We start from the raw sequence: 14,958 nt of genomic DNA on the forward strand, positions 1-14,958 counted from the left end.
CTCATTCCAGATACTGACTACTCTGTGTGTGAAACATTTACCCCTCAGATCCTCCTTAAACCTCCTCCCTCTCACCTTCAACCCAGTTTTAGACACCCCTACCCTGGGAACAGACACTGGCCATTCTCCCTATCTATGCCTCTCATAACTTTATATAATTACGATGGTCAAATATAATGATGGTCCCATATGTCACCCCTCAGCCTCCTTCACTCCAGGGCAAACAGACCCAGACTATCCAATCTCTCCTGATAACTCAACCCCTCCAATCCAGGTAACATCCTTATGGATCTCTTCTGCACCCTCTCTACCTGAACCACATCCTTCCAGTAGTGTGGTGACCAGAACCGCACATAATACTCCAAAAGTGCAGCCTAACCAACGTTTTGTATAGCTGTAACGTGACGCCCCACCCCTTGTACTCAGTGCCTTGGCCAACGAAAGCAAGCATTCCTCATACATTCTTCAATACCCTGTGTCGCCACTTTCAGGAACTATGCACTTGTACCCCAAGGTCTCTCTGTTCTACAACACTCCCCAGGGCCCTGCTGTTCACTGTGTATGTTCTGCCCTGGTTTAACTTCCCAGAACACATCAACTCACACCTATCTGGGTTAAATTCCACCGGCCGTTCCCTTGCCCACTATCCCAGTTCTAGACCTTGTTCCTGTCCACTACTCCACCAGTTTTGGTATCTTCTGCATACGTTCTGGTCACGCCACCTACATTCTCATCCAGATCATTAACACATCACCTCTTCAAAAAACTCAATTCAATTTGTGAGACACGATTTCCCACACACAAAGCCACGCTGACCACCTTTGCCTTTCCAAAAGCAAATAAATTATGTCTCTCAGAATCCCCTCCAATAACTTTCCCACCACTGATGTTAGGCTGTGGTTTCTTGGTTTATCCATGTTTCCTTTCTTAAATAAAGACACGACATTAGCCGCTCTCCAGTCTTCCATTACCTCACCTGTGGTTAAAGAAGATACAAAAATCTCTGCTGGGACCCCAACAATCTCCTCCCTTGCTCCCCATAACATCCTTGGATACAGTTGGTCGGGCCCTGGGGACTTACCCAGCCTTATACACATCAGCACCTTCAACACCATTTAGAACTGAGATGAGGAGAAGTGGTGAACGCATGGATTTCTCTACCACATGAGGTAATTGAGGCTGAGTCATTAGAGGTAGTTCTTGTAGCTGAGGGGATCAAGGGATAAGGGGGCAAGGTGAGAACAGGGGACTGAAGTCAGATGATTAGCCATGACCATATTGAATGGTGGGGCAGGCTTGAGGGGCTGAATGGCCTACTCTTTTTTACACTTCCAAGCTGGACAAACTGAGGACACAGCAGAGCACCTAGTGGAGCCCCTGCTTCACAGTGCCAGAGACCCTGGGTTCTGTCCTGACCTCTGGCGCTGTCCGTGTGGAGTTTGCACGGTCTCCCTGTGACGATGCAAGTTTCCTCCAGGTGCTCCGGTTTCCTCCTACATCCCAAAGCTCTGTGGGTCGGTGGGTTAATTGTCCACAGTAAGTTGCCCTTAGTGTGTGGGTGAGGGGTAGAATCTGGGGGCAGTTGATGGGAATGTGGGGAGAATGAAATGGGATCAGTGTGAATGAGTCGTTGAGGGATGGCATGGACGGTGGGCCAAAGGGCCTGTTTCTGTGCTCAATCTCTCCATGACATGAAAACAGAAAATGCTGGAGATACGCAGCAGGTCAGGCAGCATCTGCATAGAAAGAAAGAGTCAATATTTCTGGTTCAACAGAACTGGTGAAGTGAGAAGTGTGTTTTAAACTGCAGAGAGAGCGAAGAGGGAATAAGACCACGAGATCTAGGAGCAGAATTAGGCCATTCGGCCCATTGAGTCTGCTCCGCCATTCAATTATGGCAGATTTTTTTCAACCCCATTCTCCCCATAACCCTTAACCCCCTCACCAATCAAGAACCTATCAATCTCTGCCTTAAATAGACCCAATGACTTGGCTTCTACAGCCGTCTGTGGCAACGAATTCCACAGATTCATCACCCTCAGGCTGAAGAAATTGCTCCTCATTTCAGTTCTAAAGGGACGTCCCTTTATTCTGAGGCTGAGCCCTCAGATCCTGGACTCTCCCACTGATGGAAACATCCTTTCCACATCCACTCTATCCAGGCCTTTCAGTATCTGGTAGGTTTCAGTGAGATCCTCCATCATGTCTGTGAATGCCTTTGATAGGATGCAGACCAAGGTTGTCAAGGTGACAATTACTTTAAAAACTGTCAGTTAGACACAGAAAAATGGAAATAAATGGAAACAGAAGTACAGAGAAAACCTGGTGCTTTGCCAAAACAGTGAGGTTCAATATCCCGAGGCTGTAATGTGCTGGGTGAGAAGACAAGGTGCTGATCCCTTCACTTACGATGGGTCCTGTTGGCAGAACGTAGCCGACTACAGAGGTCGGAGTGAGAAAGGGGCAGAGAGTTAAAGCGACAGAAAACTGGAGTCTCGAGGTCGGCCTTGTGGATTGAACCCAGGTGTTCCGCAAAGCGGTGATCCAATCCCCAGGGCCGTGGAGCAAACATCAGGAGTACTGAACGCAGTCCAGTAAACTGGGAGAACTACACATGAATCGTTGCTTCACCTGGATGGTGGGTCTTTGGATACTGAGAAGGGAAGGTGTTGCTTCTTCTGCAGTTATGTGGGAAAGTGCCATGAGAAGAGGGAAGAGTGGAGCAGGGAGTCATGGAAGGAACACTCCCTTAGGAATTCCGCAGGAGAGGGGGATGTGTGTCTGGTGGTGGCATCTCATTGAAGGCGATGGAAATTCCTGAGGTTGCACTGTGAAATGTGGAAGCTGGTGGGTGGAAGGTGAGGACAAGGGGAACTCTCGCCTTGCCCTGGATGGGAGAAAAGAGGTGCAGGAAACAAACATGTGGCTCCAGTCTTCTCAACTCTGGTGGACGGGAATCCACAGCTGAGGAAAAAGCAAGATGTCTTAAAGGCACCGATGTGAAAAATGCTGTCGACAGAGCAAATAAGATGGAGACGGAGAAACTGGGAGAACGGAATCAAGTCCTTCCAGGAAGCAGGGTGGAGGATTTGCAGTCAGGGTAGCTGTGGGAGTCTGTGTGCTTCTGGTGGACACTAGATAGCAGTCCTTCCCCTGTGATAGAGTCAGAGATGTCAGGAAGGGAAGGGAAGGGGAGAATCAAGTGGTTTTGTTTTTGTTTGCAGTGAGTTGTGCTGAAAGGGAGGGGGCAGATTCAAAAGCAGCCTTCGAAGGACGGCTGGATAAGCAGTTCAGCAGGACAATTTGAAGTAGGTGGGGAAAGAACAGGGTCTGAATGGAGACTCCTTTGAGAACCAGCACAGCCTCAATGGAAACACCTCCTTCTGGGCTTTGTCATTCTCCAGTGATTATGAACGATGTTAGGTTCTGACAAACATTTTTAGAACAGGGATTGAGGTGGGTGGGGGTGGTGCAGGGGATGGAGGAGGTAGGTTGCAGGCAATGAACCTAATAAAGAAGGCTGTGATTATTAGGTGACCTGAAGCTGACAGTCGCCTCAGCGGGAGCTCATCTGTGCTCAGCACTCCCGTAATTATCTCCAAATGTAACCCTGCTCGCATCTTTGCATTGAAAGCAGACTGCCAAACAATGCAAGGAGAAAATCCTGACATTAAACATCCCTTGCAGCAGAAATTTTGAAGTATTTCCGGATGGTCTGAAGAAATGTCAGCCCAGTTCACACACCATTCTGCCAGTGCGGAGTGGTTATAGATAATGAGGGAAGAGGGTGTGTAGCAGGGTTGCAGAGTTAGTGCAGGAGTCCCAGCCGCTACCCACCAGATTTATGCTGAACACTTAATTAGTTTTTAAGCTTCTGGCACAATTTCCCCAGAACGCTGCAGGTGGATAACTGGATGCAGGACGCAGTGGGCTGTGACCGTGGTCAGAGGAGTGAGAACGCGCTGTGAGCCGGCACCCTCGCTGAACTCTGGCTTTGCATCATTAAACATAACCACGTGAAGCAGCAGAAAACAGAACCCGACCGCAGGGCGTTGTGCAGTGAGGCTCCAGGACTGTCCGAGCCAATGAGACCGTGGCTCCTGCCTCACACCAGCTGCGGCTGGAACTCTGGGTCGGTTCCGGGTGTTTTCTCAGCTCCCAACAATCTCCAGCAAGATCAGGTTTGTTGGTTATTAAAAACTTCACACCCTCAGCCCAACTGAACTGAGATTGGTGACAATGCCCGACTGTATGGACTTGTTAACATTCTGCTGCTTACCGGGTTAGGGCTGGGTTTGGGTTGGACTGGGGATGGGTTAGGGATGGGTTAGGTTTGGGTTGGGTTAGGGCTGGGTTTGGGTTGGGCTGGGGATGGGTTTGGGTTGGGCTGGGGATGGGTTAGGGATGGGTTAGGTTTGGGTTGGGTTAGGGCTGGGTTTGGGTTGGGCTGGGGATGGGTTTGGGTTGGGCTGGGGATGGGTTAGGGATGGGTTAGGTTTGGGTTGGGTTAGGGCTGGGTTTGGGTTGGGCTGGGGATGGGTTAGGGATGGGTTAGGTTTGGGTTGGGTTAGGGCTGGGTTTGGGTTGGGCTGGGGATGGGTTGGGGATGGGTTAGGTTTGGGTTGGGTTAGGGCTGGGTTTGGGTTGGGCTGTGATGGGTTGGGTTAGACTTGGGGTTTTGTTAACATATAACATAGCACAGTACAGGCCCTTTGCCCCACCATGTTGTGCCGACCTATATAAACACCTACTCCGTGATCAACCTAACCCTTCCCTCCTACACAGCCTATAACCCTCCATTTTTCTTTCATCCATGTGCCTATCTAAGAACCTTTTAAATCTCCCTATAGTATCAGCCTCTACAACCACCCCTGGCAGTGTGTTCCAGGCACCCACTGCTCTCTGTATAAAAAAATTACCTGGAGGAAAGGTGCTGGCTGTCCACTCTGTCTATGCCTCTCATAATTTTATACACCTCTATCCAGACGCCTCTCATCCTCCATCTCTCCAAAGAGAAAAGCCCTAGCTCGCTCAACCTATCCTCATAAGACATGCTCTCCAATCCAGGCAGCATCCTGGTAAATCTCCTCTGCACCCTCTCTGAAGCTTCCACATCCTTCCTGTAATGAGGCAACCAGAACTAAACACAATACTCCAAGTGTGGTCTAACCAGAGTTCTATAGAGCTGCAACATTACCTGGCGACTCTTGAACTCAATCCCCTCGGTAATGAAGGCCAGCACATCATACGCCTTCTTAACCACCCTACCAACTTGCGCGACCACTTTGAGGGATCTATGGACTCGGACCACAAGATCCCTCTGTTCCTCCACACTACTCAGAATCCTGCCATTAACCTTATACTTCTCCTTCATATTCGTTCTTCCAAAGTGTATCACTTCCCACTTGTCCGGATTGAACTCCATCTGCCACTTTTCTGCCCAACTCTACATCCTTCCTATATCCTGTTGTAACGTACAACAACCTTCTACACTATCCGCAACATCTCCAACCTTGGTGTCATCTGCAAACTTACTAACCCATCCCCCCACTTCTTCATCCAAGTCATTTATAAAAATCACAAAGAGCAGGGTCTCAGAGTAGATCCCTGTGGAAAACCACTAGTCACCGACCTCCAGGCAGAATACGCTCCATCTACTACCACCCTCTGCCTTCTGTGGACAAGCCAATTCCGAATCCACACAGCCAAGTCTCCATGGATCCCATGCCTCATGACTTTCTGGATGAACCTTATCAAACGCCTTACTAAAGTCCATATACACCACATCCACTGCTCTACCTTCATCTATTTGTTTTGTCACCTCCTCGAAAAACTTAGTTGGGCTCATGAGGCACAACCTGCCCTTCACAAAGCCATGCTGACTATCCCTAATAAGGCTATGCTTCTCCAAATGCTCGTAAATCCTGTCCCTAAGAATCCTCTCCAATAGTTTGCCCACCACTGATGTAAGACTCACTGGTCTACAATTCCCAGGATTATCATTATTACTTTTCTTGAACAAGGGAACAACATTTACCATTCTCCAATCCTCTGGTACCTCCACATTTCTGCTGTGCATTTCCCTGAGAGCATCTGCTTCCAGTTTACACTCCCAAGTTCCTGCATAATGCCATCGTAATTATCCCTCCCCCAATTAAAAACTTTCTCATGTTGTCTGTTGCCTATGCTAAATGTCAGGGAGTTGTGGTCACTGTCCCCGAAATTCTCGCCCACTGAGAGGTCTGTCACCTGACCAGGTTCACTGTCTAGTACTAGATCCAGTATGGCTTCTCCTCTAATCAGCCTGTCCACATACTGTGTCAGGAATCCTTCCTGGACACACCTAACAAAATCTGCCCCATTAGACCTTTTGCACTAAGGAGGTGCCAATCAATATTGGGGAAGTCTCCCATGACAACAACCCTATTATTTTTGCACCTTTCTAAAATCTGCCTACTTACCTGCAGTGTCCCGGTGGCTATTTGGGGGCTTACCGAATATTCCCAATAGAGTGATTGCTCCCTTCCTGTTTCTGACTTCCACCCACATGGACTCAATAGTCGATCCTTCTATGATGTCCTCCTTTACTACAGATGTGATATTATCCCTGATTAGCAATACCACTCCCCACCCCTTCTACCCCCTTCCCTATCCCTTTTGAAACATCTAAACCCCGGAACCTCAAGCAGCCACTCCTGCCCTTGCGACAGCCAAGTCTCTGTAATGGCCACAACATCGTAATTCCATGTTCTGATCCGTGCTCTAAGTTCATCACCTTTATTCTTAATACTTCTCACATTGTTGGGATACGGTTGGGTTAGGATGGGGTTGGGTAGGGTTAGGGCTGTGTTGGGGTTGGGTTGGGTGGTTCTGGGTTGGGTTTGGGATTGGATAGGGTTGGGGATGGGTTGGGTTAGGGATGGGTTGAGACTGATGTTGGGTTAGGGTTGCATTGGGTTTGGGTTGGGTTAGGGATGGGGTGGGATTGAGTTGGGTTAGGGTTGTGTGGGGTTGGGTTGGAGTTGGGTTAGGTTGGTTGGGTTGGGTTAGAGTTGGGTTGAGCTGGAGTTCAGGTTGGGTTAGGCATCACCACGGTCGCCCCAGTGACTGGTACAGGGCACAGACACACTGGACCGGTTCACGCAGCATCTACAGCATACTGGAAGAGACGGTGGGTCCACACCGTGGGCATGCTGCCAACACCAGGTTTCATTGCACGAGGCACTGACCAGCTGGCTGGGGTATGGGCTCCAAACCAGGCACAATCCCACCTTTCCCGGGCAGATCCTTACCTATCCAGCAGCCCCCGGCCAGGGCGTCACCACTGTAACCCTCCGCACATTCCTCGCAGTGGAAACCGGTGGTGTTGGATGTGCAGCTGAGGCAGCGGCCAGACTCGGAGTCACAGATCGGGAGCCTGCTCTCTGCATCAATGTTGTTGTTGCATTCACAGCGCACACAGATACTGTCTGAGTTGTAGTAGCCGTCCGCACACTCCTCACAGTGTGCACCAAAGTAGCCCAGCCGACAGTGGTCACACACCGGCTCCCCCGACTCTGCGCAGAGGAAGGAACAAAACCAGGCTTAGGGACAAGGTTTCTCCATGGCACACAGCCTCCAACACACCCTCAAACACAGCCCCAAACACAGATCCAACACAGCCCCAAACACAGATCCAGCACAGCCCCACAGTCCCAAACACAGTCCCAAGCACAGATCCAACACAGCCCCAAACACAGATCCAGCACAGCCCCACAGTCCCAAACACAGCCCCAAACACAGATCCAACACAGCCCCAAACACAGATCCAGCACAGCCCCACAGTCCCAAACACAGATCCAACACAGCCCCAAATATAGTCCCAAACATAGATCCAACACAGCACCAAACATAGCTCCACAAATCCAACACAGCCCCAAACACAGATCCAACAGTCCCAAACATAGATCCAACACAGCCCCAAACACAGCTCCAACACAGCCCCAAACACAGTCACAACACAATGGTAAGGCCCTGGGGAGTGTTGCAGAATAAAGGGACCTAGGGGTACATAGTTCACTGAAAGTGGCATCACAGGCAGACAGGTTGGTGAAGAAGGCGTTTGGCACGCTGGCCTTCAGTCAGGGCACTGAATACAGGAGTTGGGATGTTATGTTGCAGTTGTGCATGATGTTGGTGAAGCTGTTTTTGGAATATTGTGTTCAGTTTTGGTCACCCTGTTATTGGAAAGATGTCATTAAACTGGAAAGAGTGCAGAGCAGATTTACGAGGATGTTGCCAGGACTCGAGGGCCTGAGTTATAGAGAGAGGTTGAGCAGGTTGGGATTTTTTTCATTTAAGTGTAGGAGAATGAAGGGTGATCTTAGAGAGGTGTATAGAAACATGAGGGGCATAGATAGAACCATAGAACAATACAGCACAATACAGGCCCTTCGGCTCACCATGATGTGCCGAGCTTCAAACCACTCCTAGGACTATCTAACCCCTTCCTCCCACATATCCCTCTTTCTTAAATTCCTCCATATGCTTATCTAACAAGCTCTTGAACTTCACCAAAGTATCAGCCTCCACCACCACCCCAGGCAGCGCATTCCATGCACCAACCACTCTCTGCGTGAAAAACCTCCCTCTGACGTCTCCCTTGAACTGCCCCCCCATTACCTTAAAGCCATGCCCTCTTGTATTGAGCACTGGTGCCCTGGGAAAGAGGCGCTGGCTGTCCACTCTATCTATTCCTCTCAATATCTTGTATACCTCTATCATGTCTCCCCTCATCCTGCTCCTCTCCAATGAGTAAAGCCCTAGCTCCTTTAGTCTCTCCTCATAATCCATACTCTCTAATCCAGGCAGCATCCTGGTAAATCTCCTCTGCACCCTTTCCGACGCCTCCACATCCTTCCTATAATGAGGCGACCAGAACTGGACACAGATAGGGTGAATGCACTCAGTCTTTTTCCCAGGGTTGGGGAATCAAGAACTAGAGGGCATGGGTTTACGGTGAGAGGGGAGAGATTTAATAGGAAACTGAGGGGCAACTTTTTTTCACATGCCCTCTTCACGTTACTACCATCGAGGAGGAGGTACAGGAGCCTGAAGACCCACACTCAACATTTCAGGAACAGCTTCTTCTCCTCTGCCATCAGATTTCTGTACAGTCCATGAACCCAGGAACATTACCCCATTATTCTTCTTTTGCACTATTTATCTATTTTTGTAACTTATAGTAATTTTCATGTCTTTATGTCTTGCACTGTACTGCTGCCGCAAAACAACACATTTCACGACGTGTCAGTGATAATAAACCTGATTCTGTGGCATTAGGATAGCTGGGAGAGATGATACTAATCTTATTTTTTCTTACGCCAAGCTGCTGACATATGGTTCGCTAATTCTAATCACTGTTTGGTTGACCACAGTAATATCCAACGTCAGATGACAGAATGGTTCCAGCAGGGAAGAAGGCTGTTCGGCCCAATGTGTCTGTACTAGTTTTCTATAAATGCAAACCTACAATCCAACAACAACCCACTGCCCCACCCTCTCCCAAATTATGCAGATTATTTCGTCCCAGATACTTATCCAGTTCCCTTTTGAATATGGCAACTGAATCTGCCTCCACAACCCCTCCCGGCAGTGCAGCCCCCACCCTGACTACTCGCTGCCTGGAAACACTTCAGGCACGGGAGTGTAGCGGTCAGCGTAATGCTTTACAGCACCAGCGACCCGGGTTCAAATCCGGCCATTGTCTGTAAGGTGTTTGTACGTTCTCCCCGTGTCTGCGTGGGTTTCCTCCGGGTGCTCCAGTTTCCTCCCACATTCCAAAGACGTACGGGTTAGGAAGTTGTGGGCATGCTGTGCTGGCGCCGGAAGCGTGGCGACACTTGCGGGCTGCCCCCAAAACACTCTACGCAAAGGATGTATTTCACTGTGTGTTTCGATGTACATGTGACTAATAAAGGTATCCTATCTTATCATCTCACTTTTGGTTCTCTTGCCGAACACCTTCATTCTGTGTCGCCTGGGTCTTGAACCCTTTCCGATTACTTTATGGGGACACTTCCCTTTGTTTACTTTGCCTAAATCCTTCACCATGTTAAATACTCTGTCAAAGTACAGTCTTCTGTTTGAGGAGGACACCAACTTTCCAGCAACAACGCGCTGGAGGACCTCAGCAGGTCGAGCAGCATCTGTGGGGGGAACGGAATTGTTGAGGTTTCAGGTCCTGCTTCAGGGCTTCCGCAGTGTTCTCTCAGCTCTCGCTAACCTCCAGCAAACTCTGATGCAGGGTTTGGACCCGAAACATTACCATTCCTCTCCCTCCACAGACGCTGCTCGACCCGCTCAGTTCCTCCAGCAGATTGTGTGTGCGTCTGCAGTCTCCTGCGTCTCCACCAACTGTTCTGGTCTGTACTCAGGACCAAAGTCCCTCAGCCCTGGGATGGTTTTGGTGATCTCTTCTGCATCCTCTCTAAAGCCTTTACAGTGTCCCCCCCCCCCCCCCACAGGACGAGACACAATACTCCAGCTGTGGCTCAGCCATGGTCCACAAAGGTCGATCGCACTTCTCTGCTGCAATCTACACCTCAAAAGCTCAGTACTGCCAATTCTTTTAAACTAATTTCTCCAGCTACCCTGACACTTCCCACAAACGGGGCATGTAACCTACATCCCCCTCCCTGTGCTGTCTGGTCCTCCTTGGAGTCCATTATCATCCTGCTCACAGTTCACTCTGTCTCCACCTTTTGTGTCACCTGCAAGAGTGGAAGTTGTACCGGTGCTCCCCAATCCACGCCATCAATACACATTAGGAGAAGCAATGATCCAAGCTCTAACCTCCGGGAGCCCCACTGTGCACACCTCACTGTGCACGCCTCACTGCGTACGCCCCGCCAGTCTGAAAACAACCCCACTACTAACCTGTGCTTACTGTTGCACTGCTAGGTTTATATCCACGCTGCCACAATTCTTCAAGAACACAAGTCCTAGTTCAGTACTCCACTGCCAAGACATCAGTAAACATCCACCCCTTTCCTCCTCAAAGGCTGCTGCCTCCAGCTGAAGACAGCGCTTTAAATGATTCTGGATCACAGTGGGGGTCTGGTCAGACCCCTCCCACCCACACAGATCACCCCAGACAGGCAAACACTCAGACGTGTGCGACGGAGACAGACCTGCTCAGGATTCTCTGTCCTGATGTTGAGCTAGGCTGCCACCTGGCTTCCTGTTTCAATTACTTGCTGCTGATGCTGCTGTGTGCCGGGGGCTGTGACAGCAGGGGGCTGACACCCCGCATGGAGTCAGTCAGAGAGCTGTACAGTACAGGAACAAGCCATTCGGCCCAACTCGTCCATGCTGTACATGATGTCAATCTACACTAATCACATTAGGCCCGTAAACCTCTAGGCCTTTGCGATCCATGTATCTGTCCAAACACCTTTTAAATACTGTATCTGTACAGAACTAAGCCCTCCGTTCCTGCCAACACCCTGGTGAATCTCTCCTGCACTCTCTCCATTGCTACCACATCTGTCCTGTGGTGTGGTCACCAGAACGGTACAGTGCTCCAGGTGTGACCTGACCAACGTGTTGTACAGCTGTAACATGACGTCCCAACCCTTGTACTCAATGCCCTCTTCACTGCCCTGTCCACCTGTGTCACTATCTTCAGGGAGCTAAAAACTTGCCCCCCAAGGTCCGCCTGTACATCAACGCTCCTGAAGTCCCCGTCACTTACTCTGTATGTCCTGTTAATATCTGACCTCCCAAGGTGCATTACCTCCCACTTATCCGGATTATTCCATCTGTCACTGTCCCGCCCAACTTTCCAACTGATCTGTTTTTCTGTATCCTTTCACAACCTGCTTCACTATCTACTGCTCCACCAATGTTTGTGTTGTTGGCAAACATTAATCAGTTCACCTACATTCTCGTCCAAGTCACTTGTACACATGATAAAACAACAACAGTCCCAGCACCAATCCCTGTAGTACACCCTGGTTACAGACCTCCAGTCAGAGAAACACCCCTTCACCACCACTCTCTGTCCCCCATCACTAAACCAAACCAAGTTTGGATCCAGTCTGCCAACACACCTTGGATCCCACATGCCCTAACTTTCCGCACCCACCTCCTGTGTGGGGCTTTGTCAAAAACCTTGCTAAAATCCATCATCAACTTCATCAATTTTCTTAGTTACAGCCTCAAAAAACTCAGTCAGATTTGAGACATCGTCTCCCCTGCACAATACCTAACCAGTTCCTGCCTTTCCAAGTGAACATAAATCCTGTTCCTAAGGACTTTTTTCAACAACTTCCCACCACTGAGGTAAGGCTCACCGGCCTGTAGTTTCCTGGTTTATCCCCACTGCCCTTTTTTGAACAGAGGGATAACATTAGCTGTCCTCCGGTCTTCGGCTACCTCACCCATGGATAACAGAGACACAAAAATCTCCGTCAGGGCCCCAGCAATCTCCTCTCCAGGCCCTGGGGCTTTATCCACCTTAATGTGCACTAATATCTCCCACACTTCCTGATGCAGACATGTTCCAGAATATCACTGTAACTCTCTACCCTCCACTCCTTCTTCCTGGTGAATACCGATCAGAAGTATTTGTTCAGGACCTCACTCACATCCCCTGGCCCCACACAGCATTCCAGCAAGGCCCAGCAAGGCCCAGTGACTGTGAGCCCCACACACCGTCTGTGGTGGTCTGGGTCAGGCTGGAGTGGGTCAGGGAGCAGGATTTAGAGGGTGTGCACTCAGCTTCAAATCCCCCACGTGGTGATGCATTAAACAACGATGTTCACATCTGACAAGATGCAGCTTTTGGATTTTATAGGTTTAAATGAGAGAATGTAAATTCCAGCACTTAGACTTGTCCGGTCTAATCACAGCCTGCTCTGTTTGTCTTGCCTGTCAGCACCGTCGAGTGTGGTCACTCACAGGGCAATCCTACTAAAACATCACAAGGCTGACCCCAAGCAGCAGTGATGATTAAAACCAGATTCACTGGGTTTTGGGAGAGATTTGTTGCTGGAGGAATTAACGGACTACACTGTGTCCTGACGAAAGGCAAAAGGGTCTGACTGTGCCTCGAATAATGACCCCGTGGATGAGTAAAAGCATCAGCCAGGGGCTGGGACATCAACCACTGATGGAAGCAAGTAATAGCTTGGGGAGGGCAACATTCATCTGAAATGACACCATTCAGCTCACTGTACGTTCAGATGGATTCCTCTGCCTCTGCCATCACCCAACTGCTGACTTCTGGCTGGATATCTGATTAAAGTGACCCTCGAGTTACCTGAAGCCCAAGTGAGCAGGGAAAATGGCGTCCCCTCAGTGGCCTGAATATGGACTGAAGTAACTCTCTGGTGATAAGTGTGGTTGGAAGCTCTCTCCTCACCGACTGACAAAAGCCGAGGCCCTCTCAGCCCGCAGGCTGCTCTCTGAACTACTCCATAATTCTGTCTGTCGTACCATGTCTCTGGATAACTAGATCCTCACAGAGGACCCACCATCTTGCCTTTTGTGGGAGAGAGCTTAGAAGTAGTAGAAATGTTTCCGAAACTCACTCCTGAAAGGCGGCTTGAATTCCTCGAGTTCCTGACTCCCCTACTTGCTGGAATAGTCCAATTAGTCATTGGTCCAATAGTCTTTCTGGCTTCTGCCTTCTTCCTTTCCAGTCCTGGTGAAGGGTCTTGGCCTGAAACATCAACCCTTCATTCCCCTCCACAGATGCTGCCTGACCTGCTGAGTATCTACATTCTATGAGTACCTATCTACATTCTAGAATTTCCTGCCTAACAGCAGTATGGGAGCAGCTTCACATGATCAAGGCAGCAGCTCACCAGCATCATCCCGAGCAACAGAGGGATGGTCAATAAATGCTGGCTTGCCAACAACATTCAGATCTTGAAGAGGAATGTAGAACGCTCTTTGCCTCACCAATGGCTGTGGAAGCAGGTTCCACTTCCTCACTCTGAGTAGAAACGTTTCTCCCAATTCTCCGCCGGACATCTCGGTGACCATTTGACATTGATGGCTTCACGCTCTGCTTCTCCCCACCAGTGGAAAACTTCTCTCTGTGTCCTCTCTATCAGAACCCTGCATCATTTTAAAGGCCTCTGTCACATCACCCACTATTTGAAAGAGAAAAGTCTCTTATCGTAATGTCACTCCCTCTGAGACCAATATCTCCTCTGTAAGGTGTGATGCTCACCGAGCCCAGGATGGTCTACGCAGAGCTTTGTACACCTGTAGCATTAACCTGCACCTGTGCCCTCTGCTCCTCTGCAGGTAATGCCCAGCATTCCCTTCCATAGCTTTCTGTGGCTCCTGGTATGTTAACGCTCTGTGTGCACGGACCTCGCTCCTTCACTCCTCCCAGCTTTGCAACAGCTGCAAATGATCCCTTACATCACGAGCTCTAGTCATTCACCACATTCCACGATACAATTTAATCGCTTCAGCTTCTATTTATCCTTCTCAAACTGTACAGGCTCTTCCTACAATTGGTCAGATTTGCTGCGCTGTTTGAGACTGGAATACCAGTGCATGGAGACATAACTGCAAACTGGGCACCAAAACTCACCTCCATAACAACAGCTGAACCAATACTGCTGCAGAGGTAAGCAAAGACAAACCTAATCCTGCCCTCTCCTCTGTCAGTACAGTCAAAACCACCATCGCCTCAGCTTCCCCTCAATCAACATTCCATTGCTGATGATTAACTAATTACAAAAACAGGAATGCAGGAAGGGTCAGTCAAGCAGCATCTGTGGAAAGAGGAATCAGTTAATGTTTCAGATTAACTGGTTTCCCTTTTCACAGATGCTGACTGACTGAGTTCTTCCAGCTTTTCTGTTTTTGTTTCAGGTTCCAGCATCTGCAGTTTTATTTGTTTTTGATTAATAATAACCCACTTCACATGTAGCTGGTAATTCTTTTTAATTCAAG

At 49.3% G+C, this 14,958-nt stretch overlaps 1 protein-coding gene across 1 annotated transcript in view; it reads right to left on the reverse strand.

Annotated features, from left to right (window-relative positions):
* LOC127582148 (multiple epidermal growth factor-like domains protein 9) overlaps nt 1–14,958 on the reverse strand; it is a 199,302-nt gene that overhangs the window by 8,971 nt on the left and 175,373 nt on the right. Inside the window, exon 5 of the mRNA XM_052037198.1 lies at nt 7,293–7,556. Coding sequence (XP_051893158.1) covers nt 7,293–7,556 — 264 coding nt within the window. The remainder of the gene's footprint in view (nt 1–7,292; nt 7,557–14,958) is intronic.

The sequence above is a fragment of the Pristis pectinata genome, chromosome 23, assembly GCF_009764475.1.
Source record: "Pristis pectinata isolate sPriPec2 chromosome 23, sPriPec2.1.pri, whole genome shotgun sequence".
NCBI lineage: Eukaryota > Metazoa > Chordata > Chondrichthyes > Rhinopristiformes > Pristidae > Pristis > Pristis pectinata.